Consider the following 13,195-nt stretch of genomic DNA (forward strand, 5'->3'; position numbering starts at 1 on the left):
GCCCTGATAAATGGAGCGGAGTGCTGGTTCCCTCACTCTCCTGCTCTGTGATGTTTAGGGAAATGTTCAGCCTCTCTGAGACTGTTTCTTCACTTATAAAATGGGAGTCAGGGGCGCCTGGGTGGCTCAGTTGATTAAGCGTCCGGCTTCGCCTCAGGTCATGATCTCACAGTTTGTGGGGGTGAGCCCCGCGTCGGGCTCTGTGCTGACAGCTCAGAGCCTGAAGCCTGTCTTCAAATTCTGCGACTCTCTCTCTCTTTCTCTGTCCCTCCCCTGCTTGCGTGCTTTCACGCTCTCTCTCAAACGTAAATAAACATTATAAATATTTTAAAAAGAAAATGGGGGTCACAATAGAACCTGTGGGCTTAACCCCATGTGAATATTCAGGAGAGAGAGTGCATCAGGCACGTCACACCCCTCAGTGAATTGGAATTCCTGGTCGTAATCCAGGCACAGTGAGGGGAGACGCGGCCGGGTGGGCTGCGGGTGGGCAGGACGGTCTTGCCTGTGAGTCTCCGCTGTGGGATCTGTCCACTGGGTTGGCAATAGGACTCTGGGCCCATACTTTGCTTTCACAGAAAGTGGTGACAGCCCTTGACCGGACGTGGCACCCCGAGCACTTCTTCTGCGCCCAGTGTGGAGCCTTCTTTGGTCCTGAAGGTACGGCTGGCAGGCAGGGTGACTGGCTGCCCGTCCCTCTGCACCGCTGCCTCCCCAGCCCTGGGGAGGCAGGGCCAGAGACTTCGCTGATGTGATAGTCGGGGTGGGTCCTCCTCTGGAGGCCCTGACTCTGCCTCCCAAACTCCGGCCCCTCAGGGTTCCATGAGAAAGACGGCAAGGCCTACTGCCGGAAGGATTACTTTGACATGTTCGCGCCCAAGTGTGGCGGCTGTGCCCGGGCCATCCTGGAGAACTACATCTCGGCCCTCAACACTCTCTGGCATCCTGAGTGCTTTGTGTGCCGGGTAAGGAGCCCCCTGCTGCTCGTCTGGAGGGAGCAGGGAGTGGGCAGTGGGGAGAGAAGCCCCCCCCCCCCCCCCGCCGTTATGCTCTCTGGATCTAACTTGGGAGTTATTAAAGGGGTAGCAGATAGGGGGAGGGGGTACAGTTCCCAAGTCCAGTGGGTCCTGGGCCAGGACTCATACTGAGGCTGGGAAAAACCAAGAGGAGTAAGGTAGACATGTCCCCAACCCTTGTCCTGTGTGTTGGGTGGCCCTGGCGCTGGTCATGTTCGGCAGAAGGGCACGTGAGAATGAAATGAGATCATGCATTTAGCAGCCTCAGCGGAAATATTGGGTCATGGTCTCCAAACTGCATTCTGGAGGTAATGGGAGTCCACATATGTTAGGGATCCAGCAAGGGCTTTCACACCAGATAGGTTTGGAAAACACTGCTCACTGCAGGACTTCTTGGTGCCTTTGACACCCAAGAATGCAGGTAGCTTTCTGGGCACAGTGCTACAGTTACCTGCCCAGTAGTCAAGTCAGACCTATGTTTGAATCTGTGAAACTTAGTAGACACATGACCTTAGGCACGTCATTGAACTCCTAGGCCTCAGTTGCCTTCCCTGTTGGAAGAATCCAGTAAGCGTTTAGTGCAGCACTTGGCACATAGGAAATGCTCAGCAAGCGGGGAGCCGTGACCTTGACTGACTTCTGCCCATGCCAGTGGCAGATGTCTCAGCCCCTGTGCCCCGGCCTGAGTCCCCTTTTCTCTGCCGCCACCCCCCTCTTCTGCCTGGCAGGAGTGCTTCACACCCTTCGTCAACGGCAGCTTCTTCGAGCACGACGGGCAGCCCTACTGTGAGGTGCACTACCACGAGCGGCGGGGCTCGCTCTGCTCCGGCTGCCAGAAGCCCATTACGGGCCGCTGCATCACCGCCATGGCCAAGAAGTTCCACCCGGAGCACTTCGTCTGTGCCTTCTGCCTCAAGCAGCTCAACAAGGGCACATTCAAGGAGCAGAACGACAAGCCTTACTGTCAGAACTGCTTTCTCAAGCTCTTCTGCTAGGCCCCCGCCCTGGCCCCGCCCCCTCCCCAACTGCTACTGTGACCCAGAGGCCTTGCCCAGGGGTGCAGGGGCAAGCCTGACTGAAACTGGAACCCATGTCCTTGGCTGGCGCAGGATGGCAAGACGGCCGCTCTTCCTTCCCCTGCCAGAGCCCCTGGGCTCTCCTCGTCCTGCAGCCCCCGCCCAGGCTGCCGGCCCTTCCTCCTCCCTGGACGTGTGTCCCCACCGACCCGCCTGGCCATGCCAGCACCCCACGCTGGAGCCATCTCTCACTCCTGTTTGGGCAGCGGAGCCAGGGGGACGGGCAGGCAGGGTCAGATGGGCTTTTTTTAATCCCTCTTCCCCTGTGCTGACCTAATTATCCTTGTCCGAGAGTCCTGGGGGGCACCCAGCTCCCTTCAGACAACGCCAGCATAAACCCACCTGTCCAAGGGTGGACGTGGCCAAGGGGCCGCCCAGAAGGTTTCTTGTGCTCCTCCTGCCCTTCCAGTCTCCCCAGGCCTGGGCAGCCACCCCCTGCCCCCTCGACCCCCCCATAACCACCCTGGTTCTACTGAGAAAGGCCTCTCCAGCAATAATGTTTTATAGTTACTTCCTCCGTCTCTGGGATGGCGTGAGGGGGCGAGTTTTACCCCGTGCCTGGACACTGTACCGACTTTGATAGATTTCTACACTGAGGTTTGAATTCGTATCGGCTTGAGTTGCTTTTACTTCTCTTTACAAATGATTTTGAAGAGATTTTAACAATGTCCCCTTTTATACTTTCCTCCTCCACGGCCGTTGGTCCTGTTGGTTACGATGGCCGTGGCGTGGCATTGCCTTGTACTGAGGGCTTGGGGTGGGGAAGCAATTTGTATTTTATTTTTTCTTAGCACAAGCAGGTGAATTCAGAGCAGCTCTCTGACTCCCCTTCCTTAACTTCATAGCTCACCAGGACTGTTTTGTAAACTGCTGTATTTTAAAACTCCTTCCTTACTCCCTGGGCCAGCAAGCTCTTAACTGAAACTGGCCTTGGGATGTCTTGGCCTTTGGGGCCTAGAATTCTGAACCTCATCCATCCTGCTCCTGAGGGGGAGAAAGGGGAAAGTACACTTTGGGGGTGCTGATTCCTGTCTAAGTAAGCCATCAGGAGCACCTGCTCCCCTGTGAACTTTTTGGCAGCAAAGAGAACCTACAGAACATTCTTGGCCTCCTCATGCTTCTCTCTGGCTTTTTCTTCTGCCTTCTTGGGAAAGCAGGTGTCTCACTTTGACCATTGGCCTTGTTGATTCCACTGGGCCCCTCCTTTCCCCAAATTTCCCCTGCCCTCCCTGGAGCCTGGATGTCTGGGGAAAAGGGCCCAAAAGTTTTTGCAAGGGGGCCTGATAGGACTCTGGGCAGAGGGACGGGATCCTGCTAAAACAGTGGGAAGCCCCCAGAGCCCTGTTCCCCAAGGATGAAACAGGAGAAGGCAGGCTTGGGGTTCCGGGTCCACAGAAGGGGCCCCTGCTGGGTCTAATGTGAGGAAGATCCAGACCGCTCCCACTAGCCTCATAGCAGAGACTGTCGGGGTCTCACAAGAGGGTCCCCCTCCTCTGAGGCAGGGCTAGGAGCAGCCCCAGTCTGGGAGGTCAGCCAGGCCTCTCCAAAGGCCTGACGTCTCCACTCCCACCCATAGGCCTTATAGCTCTGTTTACAGTGACCGGCCCCAGGCCCCTCCCTTAGGGGTACTGAGGTTTCTGGGGTCCACCTTCACGGTCAATGGTTATTTGAGGATTTTATTTTATTCTTTTCTCTGTAAACTTTTAACCTGGCTTTTCCCCATTTCAATTCCTGTGATTTATGCCAATAAAGTTTGCCATTATTTTCACCCATGCCTAGTGCCTTTTCTTGGTGAGGAAGATCGCGTCTGAGGTAACAACTCAGTGCCAGAAGAGAGACCAAACCTTCCGCAGATTCATGGGGACCACAGTATGAGAGTAACTCAGTGATGTTCCCTTTTTTGAGGCAAAATGCTGCCATGAATGGGATCCCTGCGTGAACTTGGTTCTTTCTTCAGCAGTTGGTGAGGAAAAGCAGGTGGAGCAGTGCTGTTGGACCCTGCACGGGTCAGGCCCTGCCTTGGTGTTTTGTTCTAGATTCCCTGCAAGGCATCCTCAACATAGGCCTGTTGGTGTCCTCACATTCATTTGCAGATACAGGAAGGGATTCAGAGAGAACTGACATGGACAGCACAATCATCTGAGTGAGCTCAGAGGCAGGATGTGAACACAGGGCTTGCCTCTGTGTTCCTGCTTTGACCAGCCTCCTGCTCCAGGATGGGTGGAGGGGTAGGAAACTCCCAGCAGAGTTGGCAGACTTATAATTGAGAGTGGGTCTCTACTGCCCCCCGGTGGTCACATCCATATTTGCATGCTTCCTCCTGGTCTGAGCCAGAACTCCAGTCCTAGTAGGAGCTTCCTGAATAGCTTTGTTCCTCTCGCTACTTCACAATTTCCCTGTTCTCTCTAATGCGTTTCCAAAAAAAAGCATGTTGAATTCTAGTTAGAATCCTGATTGACCATTTCACAGTGAACTCAAGTGGAAATTACCTTCAACCGTCACCTAAAAGTAATGATGGTTTATTTTTCCAGACCATGATAGATTTATTTATAGAAATGTATATGGCGCACTTCACGGTAATTTGCTTTTTCACTCAACTGTACTTTTTGAGTATTTTCCTGTGTCAATAAATATAGATCCGCATCTTTAATGGCTTCATGATACTCCATTATATTGATGTACCACAATTAGAGATGATATTTATATCATCAGAGCGAGGATGGTACCTTGGAAAGGTACCATGTGAGTATGTACATTCTTGGAAAAGTATGTTTGGAATACCAAACCGCAGGGTTTGGAAGGAACTGTATAGCATCATGAGGCCCATGAGCTTTGAACTTGCTCCTAGATTTCAGTTCCAAAGCCATTTTTTAATGTTTATTTTTGAGAGAGAGGGAGCATGTGCACACGAGCAGGGGAGGGGCAGAGAAAGAAGGGGACAGAGGATCTGAAGCAGGCTCTGTGCTGATACCAGCGAGCCCGATGTGGGGCTCAAACTTGTAAACCTCAAGATCATGACCTGAGGCCAAGTTGGATGCTCAACCAACTGAGCCACCCAGGCACCCTGGAAGCCACTGTTTATTGGCTGAAGGTCTGGGCAAGTTGTTTAACTTCTGTGAATTTTCTCACTGATAAATGGGAATACTAATATCGTACCTCCTCAGGGAATTGTTGCAAAGATTCACAGCAGGAATGTGCACAAAGTACTTAGCGCAATCCTGAGCATGCAGTAATACATTGTCATTAAAAAGAGAGCTTGGCAGTAATTGACCCCAACAGTTCTCTAAACAGCTGGTTATCAGAGGCACTAGAAAACTTTGAAACAAAAAAAAACAAATTTCTAACTTGGCCATGTGAAAAGGGTGAAGATAGAAAAATGCCTTCTTTCCTAGGATCTAAGCTCAGTCATTAAAAAAAAATTATGGATATAGCATAAGTATTCAAATAAGGATTGAGGGCACCAGGATGGCTCAGTTGGTTGAGTGTCCAACTCCTGATTTTGGCTCAGGTCATGATCCCAGGGTCATGGGTTGGAGCCCGACACCGGGCTCTGTGCTGAGCCTGGAGTCTGCTTAAAATTCTCTTTCCTCGGGGTGCCTGGGTGGCTCAGTCGGTTGAGTGTCCGGCTTCAGCTCAGGTTGATTATCCCCATTTTACAGCTAAGGAAAGGGAAACAGAGGGTCAGCAAGGTGAAATTAGTTCCCAAGATGACATATTTAGCAAGTGGTAGAAGAAGAGTCTTCTGACTGCAAAGCTTGCAGTCATTCATTCCATAAATATTTATTATATATTTGCTATGTGCCAGGCATAAGACAAATGTCTCTGCTTTGTGGAGCTTGCATTCTTCAGGGAGAGATAGACAACTAACAATGTAATAAGTTATGTAGTGTGTTATAAAGTCGAAGTGCTAAAAAAAAAGGTGTAAGTGCTACCAAAAAATCCCCCCACAACCCGCCCCCCCCCCCAACAGAGTAAGGAGGGAATGGGGTAGTGGTAGTGGATTTTTGGGATAATTTTAAATAGGGTGATCAGGGTAGGCCTCCTCTTAAAAAAATTTTTTTTAATGTCATATTCATTTTTGAGAGAGAGAGAGAGAGAGAGAGAGAGAGAGAGACAGCATGAGCAGGGGAGAGTCAGAGAGAGACACACACAGAATCTGAAGACAGGCTCCAGGCTTTGAGCCAGGTGTCAGCACAGAGCCTGAGGCCGGGCTTGAACCCACGAACTATGAGATCATGCCCTGAGCCGGAAGTCAGACGCTTAACCAACTGAGCCACCCGGGGGCCGCTGGGCAGGCTTCCTTGAGTGCATGATATTTGAGCCAAGATTTGATGGATTTGAGTTAATTTTGTGGATACCAGCAAGGAGCCTAAAGTGGAAGCATACTCCGGAGAAATAGGGAGGAGCATCGTCTGGCTGGAAGCGAATGAGTCAGTAGGAAAAGAAATGATAGGAGGATAGGTACAGAGCAGATTATGCAGGACCTTGTTTTGAAGTTTTAGGCTTTTAACTCTGAGGGAAATGGGAAGCCTTTCAGTAATTCTGAGCAGATGAGAAATGACCTAACCTCGGTTTTAAAAGATTCCTCTGTTTTAGTAGGGGGAAGAACAAACTGTAGACAAGAGATTATGCTGTTTCTAAAGCATATGCAATTATTTCTCAGCTCCACATTGTACTCTTGTAGTTTGCCATTTGGCCAGGTGGCCGGAGAAAACTTGAACGCTCGGGTCTCAAGCTCTAGCTGCCACACTCGAGCAGCTCCAGCCCAGCAGAGGACAGCAGCTCTGCGACAGTTTCTCCAAACACCCGGAAGCGCCGTTCTTAACCGTCTTCATTTAAAGGAGGCTTTCCGTTGGTTGGAGTGGCAGCAATATCACCCAATGCCGGTCTAGATGAGCTGTGCGTCACCAGACGGGCGGCGGCACCAGCCAATAGACGAGGATATCGTCCTCGTCTTCTGATTGGTCGGTTGGCTCACATATAAAAGGTGTGCGCCGGCGCGCGGCCCTCCTCTCTCCAGGCGTCCTCGTGAGAGGTTCGTGTGGGTCCTAGGGTAGGGCCGGCACTGGCGGCGGCGGGAAAGATGGGGGTCTTTGTGAGATCTTGGGGGGTGGAGGGCGGGGTCCGGGGCTGTCCAGTCTGGGGCCTCGGAGGTGGCCTGCGGTCCCCGAGTGGTGGTGACGGCGGCGGCAGTCCCCGATCGGGCTGGCGGGCGCTCACGCGTGGCCTGCCCTGCATAGGCCTTGGGCTTGGAGCCCGGCGGGACCATGGGGCCGGGGGCCCGGGAGGGGTTGCCTGAGCTCCCCTCTCTCTCCTCAGTGACATCGTCTTTAAACCCTGCGTGGCAATCCCTGACGCACCGCCGTGATGCCCAGGGAAGACAGGGCGACCTGGAAGTCCAACTACTTCCTTAAGATCATTGTAAGTGCGGGGTGGGTCGCGATCGCCCATTATGCGGCTTGGGCCTTGGGTACTAATAGGGACGATCAGCTGTCGTGTGCACTGCCTCGGTGCCAGCTACTAAATGACCATTTTAGGAAAATCTCATTTAACTCCCACAGTTTGCAGTGATCTACCCTCTCCTCCCCCCCCCACCCCTTTTTTCAGATAAACGGGTTTAGGCAGGTCAGTTGGCTCCTGGGATGACAGCATTCATTTTCTGGTCTGTCTGGCTTCCAAATAGCACTCATCATGGCTCTGAAGTTCTGCCTCCGTTTTGGGACCGTCTGAGGCAATGAATGACTCATTATAAAGTGGCAACTTGTTGCATATTGAGGTCTCCTCAGTCAGGATACCACACATCTTGTGAATGTATTCTCTTGGGTGGTCTTGAGGTGGGTCTTCCCTACCCAGAAACGCAGACCATGCTTTGTGCATTAGGCTGCCTTGTGGAGCTTAGGCTGTTCTCCCCTGTTAGTCATGAAGTTTTCAGACATACAGAGAACTTAAAAGCATTGTCTAGGAATCACATATCCACCATCTAGATTCTGCAAGTAATGTTTTGTTGTACTTGCGTTATGTCCTATTTGAAAATGCTGCAAACCTAGCCTTATTTGGAATGGTTTTTTTTCTTCTGTTAATGCAGCCATTAATGAATCAGAAACCTGCCTCATAACTGGGAAGAATTAAAAATGTTACTGTAAAAAAATTGGACTGAACGTAGAAACCTAATTGTCCATGTTCATATTCAGGGTACAGATTGACAAATCTGTCAGTTTTACCACTCAGGTGGGCTCCTGGTGGGAGAAATTGTCCCAGTTAGGGAATCACTTAAAAAGCTTAGAAGGAAGGAAGGGAGATGGAGATCATTGAGCGTGGGATTTGGTTTCTCCTAGTACTTTTCCTCTTAACTCCTGCTAACCCTCATTTGTTTCTGGCTTGTTTTCGTAGCAACTTTTGGATGATTATCCAAAATGCTTCATTGTGGGAGCAGACAACGTGGGTTCCAAGCAGATGCAGCAGATCCGCATGTCCCTCCGCGGGAAGGCTGTGGTGCTGATGGGCAAGAACACCATGATGCGCAAGGCCATCCGAGGACATCTGGAGAACAACCCAGCTCTGGAGAAGTCCGTTAATTGTTTGGGCGTCGTGTCTTCCCTTCTTCGTGCCCTTCTCCTTTTCCCTGGAGAAGGCTGGTGCAAAAGGTGACAGTCTCCCGTAAACTTCTCTTTGCAGACTGTTGCCTCACATCCGGGGGAACGTGGGCTTTGTGTTCACGAAGGAGGACCTCACTGAGATCAGGGACATGCTGCTGGCTAATAAGGTAAGGGGGAGACTCGGGTTGGCTTAATTTTGGCTCCTTCAAAGCAAAACTGACCATGCTCAAGTTGTGGTGGGAAGACTTCTCACTATTGTTTTCTTTCAGGTGCCAGCTGCCGCCCGTGCTGGTGCCATAGCCCCATGTGAAGTCACTGTGCCAGCCCAGAACACTGGTCTGGGGCCCGAGAAGACCTCCTTCTTCCAGGCTTTAGGCATCACCACGAAGATCTCCAGGGGCACCATTGAGATCCTGGTGAGTGGGCTTGGCTTGCCCGTGCTAGCCAGGCCAGTGGCAGGGGCGTGGTTGCGGTGGACCAGCTGGCTGTCCGGGTGTTGACTGCTGACCCTGCCTTGTTCCTCAGAGCGACGTGCAGCTGATTAAGACTGGAGACAAAGTGGGAGCCAGCGAAGCCACACTGCTGAACATGCTGAACATCTCGCCCTTCTCCTTCGGGCTGATCATCCAGCAGGTGTTTGACAACGGCAGCATCTACAACCCTGAAGTGCTGGACATCACGGAGGAGACTCTGCATTCTCGCTTCCTGGAGGTACATGCTGTCCATCGCAGGCCCCTTGGTACCTCAGTCGTTGAGAGCTGCAGCCTGAAAGCCGGTCTTCAAACCGGCTGCGGAGCTGCAAGCAGCCGTGTGACCAGAGACAGATACTTACTCTGTTTACCTCACTTTCCGTCTGTAGAGCAATAATGATATAAGGTGCTTGAAAGATTTAACGAATGGATGAGTATAAAGCCATCTGACAGCACTGGGCACCTAGTGAGGACCATAATTATTCTTGGGCCTGCAGCAAATCATGAGATTGTGCAGAGAGTCACGAGTCAAAGGAGAAACGAAAAACATGAGGACCGTGTGTAATACATGTGTGGCTAGGATCCTGTTTGGGAAGGACTGACTTTTTCTGGAATTATCTTGCTTAGCTTTTGACAGTAAAGTATTTTTTTTTAAGTTTTTTTTTTAACATTTTTATTTATTTTTGAGAGACAGAGAAAGACAGATCATGAGCAGGGGAGAAGCAGAGCGAGAAGGATACACAGAATTGGAAGCAGGCTCCAGGCTCTGAGCTGTCAGCACAGAGCCCTATGTGGGGCTTGAACCCATGAACTATGAGATCATGACCTGAGCTGAAGTCGGGCACTCAACCGACTGAGCCACCCAGGTGCCCTAGTAAAGTATTTTTTGATGGACAAATAAGGTGATAGAAGATAGAACTCCTTTTTTCTTGGACAAATGAAAAATTGGAATTATAGTGTTAACTGTTTGCTCAGAAATCTCACTAGTGGCTGAAATTCACACGTGGAATTGGCTTAACGTTTTTTTCTCATAGAACGGAATGGTTTATCTTAACAGTTAATGTTTTCACAAAATTTATTTTTAAGCAAATGCTATCTATCATTATGGTTTAGGAACCACTCATGTTGGGAATAAGGGCCAAAAGCATTTATAAATGACTGGATCTGAATGGCCCTGCCAGGAGCATTTGGTGTGAGGTGAAGTTTGAAGTGTCCTGTGTGAGACTAAGATGCTAACCCGGCAAGTCTTGTCTGCTGTTGAACTTTGCTTGGACTTCACGATCTTGTCTGTAGGATATCGCCCCTGAAGTGTGATTTTTCTCTCCCTCCATAGGGTGTCCGCAATGTTGCCAGCGTATGCCTGCAGATAGGTTACCCAACTGTTGCATCAGTGCCGCATTCTATCATCAATGGATACAAGCGTGTTCTGGCTTTGTCTGTGGAGACTGATTACACCTTCCCACTTGCTGAAAAGGTGAAAAACCCACTAGGACCACAATGCGCCTGATGGGGATACATGGCCGACAGCCTGCTGGGTTGTGCTTTAATAATCATTTTACAAAGCAGATTTTTTTTTTTGAGAGAGGGTGCAAGTGAGCCTGGAGCAGAGAGACAGAATCCTGCGAGGGGCAGAGAGAGAGAGAAAACGGGGCTCACCCAGAGCAGGGCTGGAGTTCATCTGATGCAGGGCTCGAACTCACGAAACGTGAGATGACCTAAGCCGAGGTCAGATGCTTCACTGAGCGCCTAGGCACCCCCAAAGGAGATACGTGGGGGGCAGTGGAGGTGTGTCCTTGACTTTAGAGATGACAGGAGGCCCAAAGAAGGGCTAGTTGATGGGTAAGAGCTGGGCCTAAACTCACCAGGCCACAGCCAAGCTGTCTTGCCTGATCACTTCCAGGGAAGGCTTCACTGGCTTAGAAGTTACTGGCCATTGAACCAGACCTGAGGGGTTGTGGGTAGTAGGGGTGTGGATGACCATTTTGATCATGAACTTTTCTCCCTTGCTTCAGGTCAAGGCCTTCTTGGCTGATCCATCGGCATTTGTGGCTGCTGCCCCCGTGGCCGCTGCCACCACCGCTGCACCTGCTGCCGCCGCAGCCCCAGCCAAGGTCGAAGCAAAGGAAGAGTCGGAGGAATCAGATGAGGATATGGGATTTGGTCTCTTTGACTAGTCACCAAAAGCAACCATTTCAGCCAACTTTATTTGTGAAACAAGGAAATAAAGGCATACTTCTCTTAAGAGTCTCTGGTGTCTTCCATTTTGTGCATTTTGAGGTTCAAGTGCTACTGTATACTAGGAACTAGAGCCATGGTAAACGGGAGAGCTGTATTTGAAGGTGACATTGTGGTGTTCTCGCCTGCCCCTCCACATGTCCACTTGTAATTGAGGCGTTGTTCTCCCAGCATCCAATACCATCCAGTGTTAACTTTTCTTAAGGTTTTATTTTTTTTAAATTTTAATGTTTCTTTTCTTTAAAAAAAGTTTTCTTTTCACATTTATTTTTGAGAGAGAGAGAGAGACTGTGATCAGGAGAGGGAGACAGAATCTGAAGCAGGCTCCAGGCTCTGACCTGTCAGCACAGCCCAACGCAGGGCTTGAACCCATGAACTGTGAGATCATGCCCTGAGCCAAAGTTGGACGCCCAACCCACTGAGCCCGCCAGGCGCCCCTTAATGTTTTCTGAGAGATAAGAGAGCATGGGCAGGGGAGGGGCCGAGAGAGAGGGAGACAGTCTGAAGCAGCCTCTAGAATCTGAGCTGTTGGCACAGAGCCTGATGGCAGGCTCGAACTCAACTGTGAGATCATGACCTGAGTGGAAGTTGGATGTTTAACAGACTGAGTCACCCAGGGGCCCCAGAGAAAGCATAAGCAGGGGAGGGACAGAGAGATTCCCAAGCCCTTGACATGGGGCTCTAAGTACTGAACTGTGAGATAATGGCTGAAGTCAGACACTTAACCGAGCCACCCAGGTGCCTCAAGATTTTATTTTTAAGCAATTTTTATACCAAGCTTGGTTCTCAAACAACTCTTGAGATCAGAAGTCTACCGACTTCTACCGACAGTCAGCCAAGCACCCTTAACTGTGTTTTTATAGTACCAGAATTCTTCCTTCCATGACCATCTGGCCCGTAGCTTGGGTGCCTCTAAGATACTTTGAGTAGGTGTACTGTCCGTTGAGTGTTTTTCATGATGAGTAGGTAGTGTCTAAGGAGGAAACATTGTTGCTGAAAGGGTAGGTGTTTCTTGTTACAAATCTGTAGTGGGTGGTGATGTAAAGGTATTTGTTACAATTGGGTTTCCATCTAAAGTTTGAAAGCCATTGCTGATACAGGCTAATAGAGGGCCAACAATTAACTGGGCAGATCCCATTCACTAAACTTAGAGTTGGCCGATCTATACGGAAAATTTAGAAAACGCCCTGTGGACCCGGAGGCCCTGTTCCTGCCTTCTGCATCTCACCCTGTGGTCTTTGCTTTGGCTTCCGGCCTGGAACCAGGTTCACCCTGAGCGGGCTCCTTACAGCTCCTGAATACTGCCGTGGCAGCCAGATCTACCTTGTTTTCTAACTCCTACATTGTCCGCCACTGATTTACAAACTCAGGTTACTAGTTCGCTGTCTTTTACCAAGTTCAGTTCTGCCATTTAGGAAACTCCTTTCTCTAAAGACTGGTCTTTACTGGGTAAAGGCCCACTTTGGGGAGTTCAGGCGGGACCTGCCAACTCGAAGAGGGGGCGGAGGCCAAAGGGCCGTCTCATCGCCTGACACGTTCTCAAAGGCCCTCGTTTCCCACGAGGCCGGGCTGAGAAGGCCCCGGGGCGGAGGAGCGGGCCTCCAGGAAGGCGGCCGCGACCTTCCCGGCACCTGCCACGCTCCAGACCCCGCTCCCCGCCTCCCCGCGACAGCTGCAGCGGCCGCCTTCCCGCCCGGGGGCGCCAGGCCCGGCCCTAACGGGCTCCTGGCCTCGCCCTGCCGCGTGGGCCCGCGCCGTGACCCGGAAGCGCTCCGGAAGCGGTTCCGGAGTCAGCGCCGGCA

At 51.0% G+C, this 13,195-nt stretch overlaps 2 protein-coding genes and 1 long non-coding RNA gene across 5 annotated transcripts in view; 2 read left to right on the forward strand and 1 right to left on the reverse strand.

Moving 5' to 3' along the window:
- PXN (paxillin) overlaps positions 1 to 3,864 on the forward strand; it is a 46,927-nt gene extending 43,063 nt beyond the window's left edge. For all 3 annotated transcript variants that reach the window (XM_029921856.1, XM_029921853.1, XM_029921854.1), the window contains 3 exons: positions 579 to 660; positions 817 to 965; positions 1,745 to 3,864. In XM_029921856.1, the coding sequence (XP_029777716.1) occupies positions 579 to 660; positions 817 to 965; positions 1,745 to 2,011 (498 nt within the window). In that variant the 3' untranslated portion in view covers positions 2,012 to 3,864. The remainder of the gene's footprint in view (positions 1 to 578; positions 661 to 816; positions 966 to 1,744) is intronic.
- A 3,201-nt stretch (positions 3,865 to 7,065) lies between these two features.
- Positions 7,066 to 11,402, forward strand: RPLP0 (ribosomal protein lateral stalk subunit P0). The gene is made up of 8 exons (XM_029921890.1): positions 7,066 to 7,127; positions 7,412 to 7,513; positions 8,483 to 8,658; positions 8,768 to 8,855; positions 8,958 to 9,104; positions 9,214 to 9,399; positions 10,492 to 10,632; positions 11,171 to 11,402. Exons 2-8 carry the CDS (start codon positions 7,460 to 7,462, stop codon positions 11,330 to 11,332), a joined length of 954 nt encoding a protein of 317 aa, XP_029777750.1. The 5' UTR covers positions 7,066 to 7,127; positions 7,412 to 7,459; the 3' UTR covers positions 11,333 to 11,402.
- A 724-nt stretch (positions 11,403 to 12,126) lies between these two features.
- On the reverse strand, positions 12,127 to 13,106 carry LOC115278428. The gene is made up of 2 exons (XR_003902885.1): positions 12,622 to 13,106; positions 12,127 to 12,416 (listed from the first exon to the last, which is right to left on the reverse strand). It is a non-coding gene; the product is annotated as an uncharacterized LOC115278428 (long non-coding RNA).
- Positions 13,107 to 13,195: the final 89 nt, after the last annotated feature.

This window comes from Suricata suricatta, chromosome 14 (assembly GCF_006229205.1).
Source record: "Suricata suricatta isolate VVHF042 chromosome 14, meerkat_22Aug2017_6uvM2_HiC, whole genome shotgun sequence".
NCBI classification, from domain to species: domain Eukaryota; kingdom Metazoa; phylum Chordata; class Mammalia; order Carnivora; family Herpestidae; genus Suricata; species Suricata suricatta.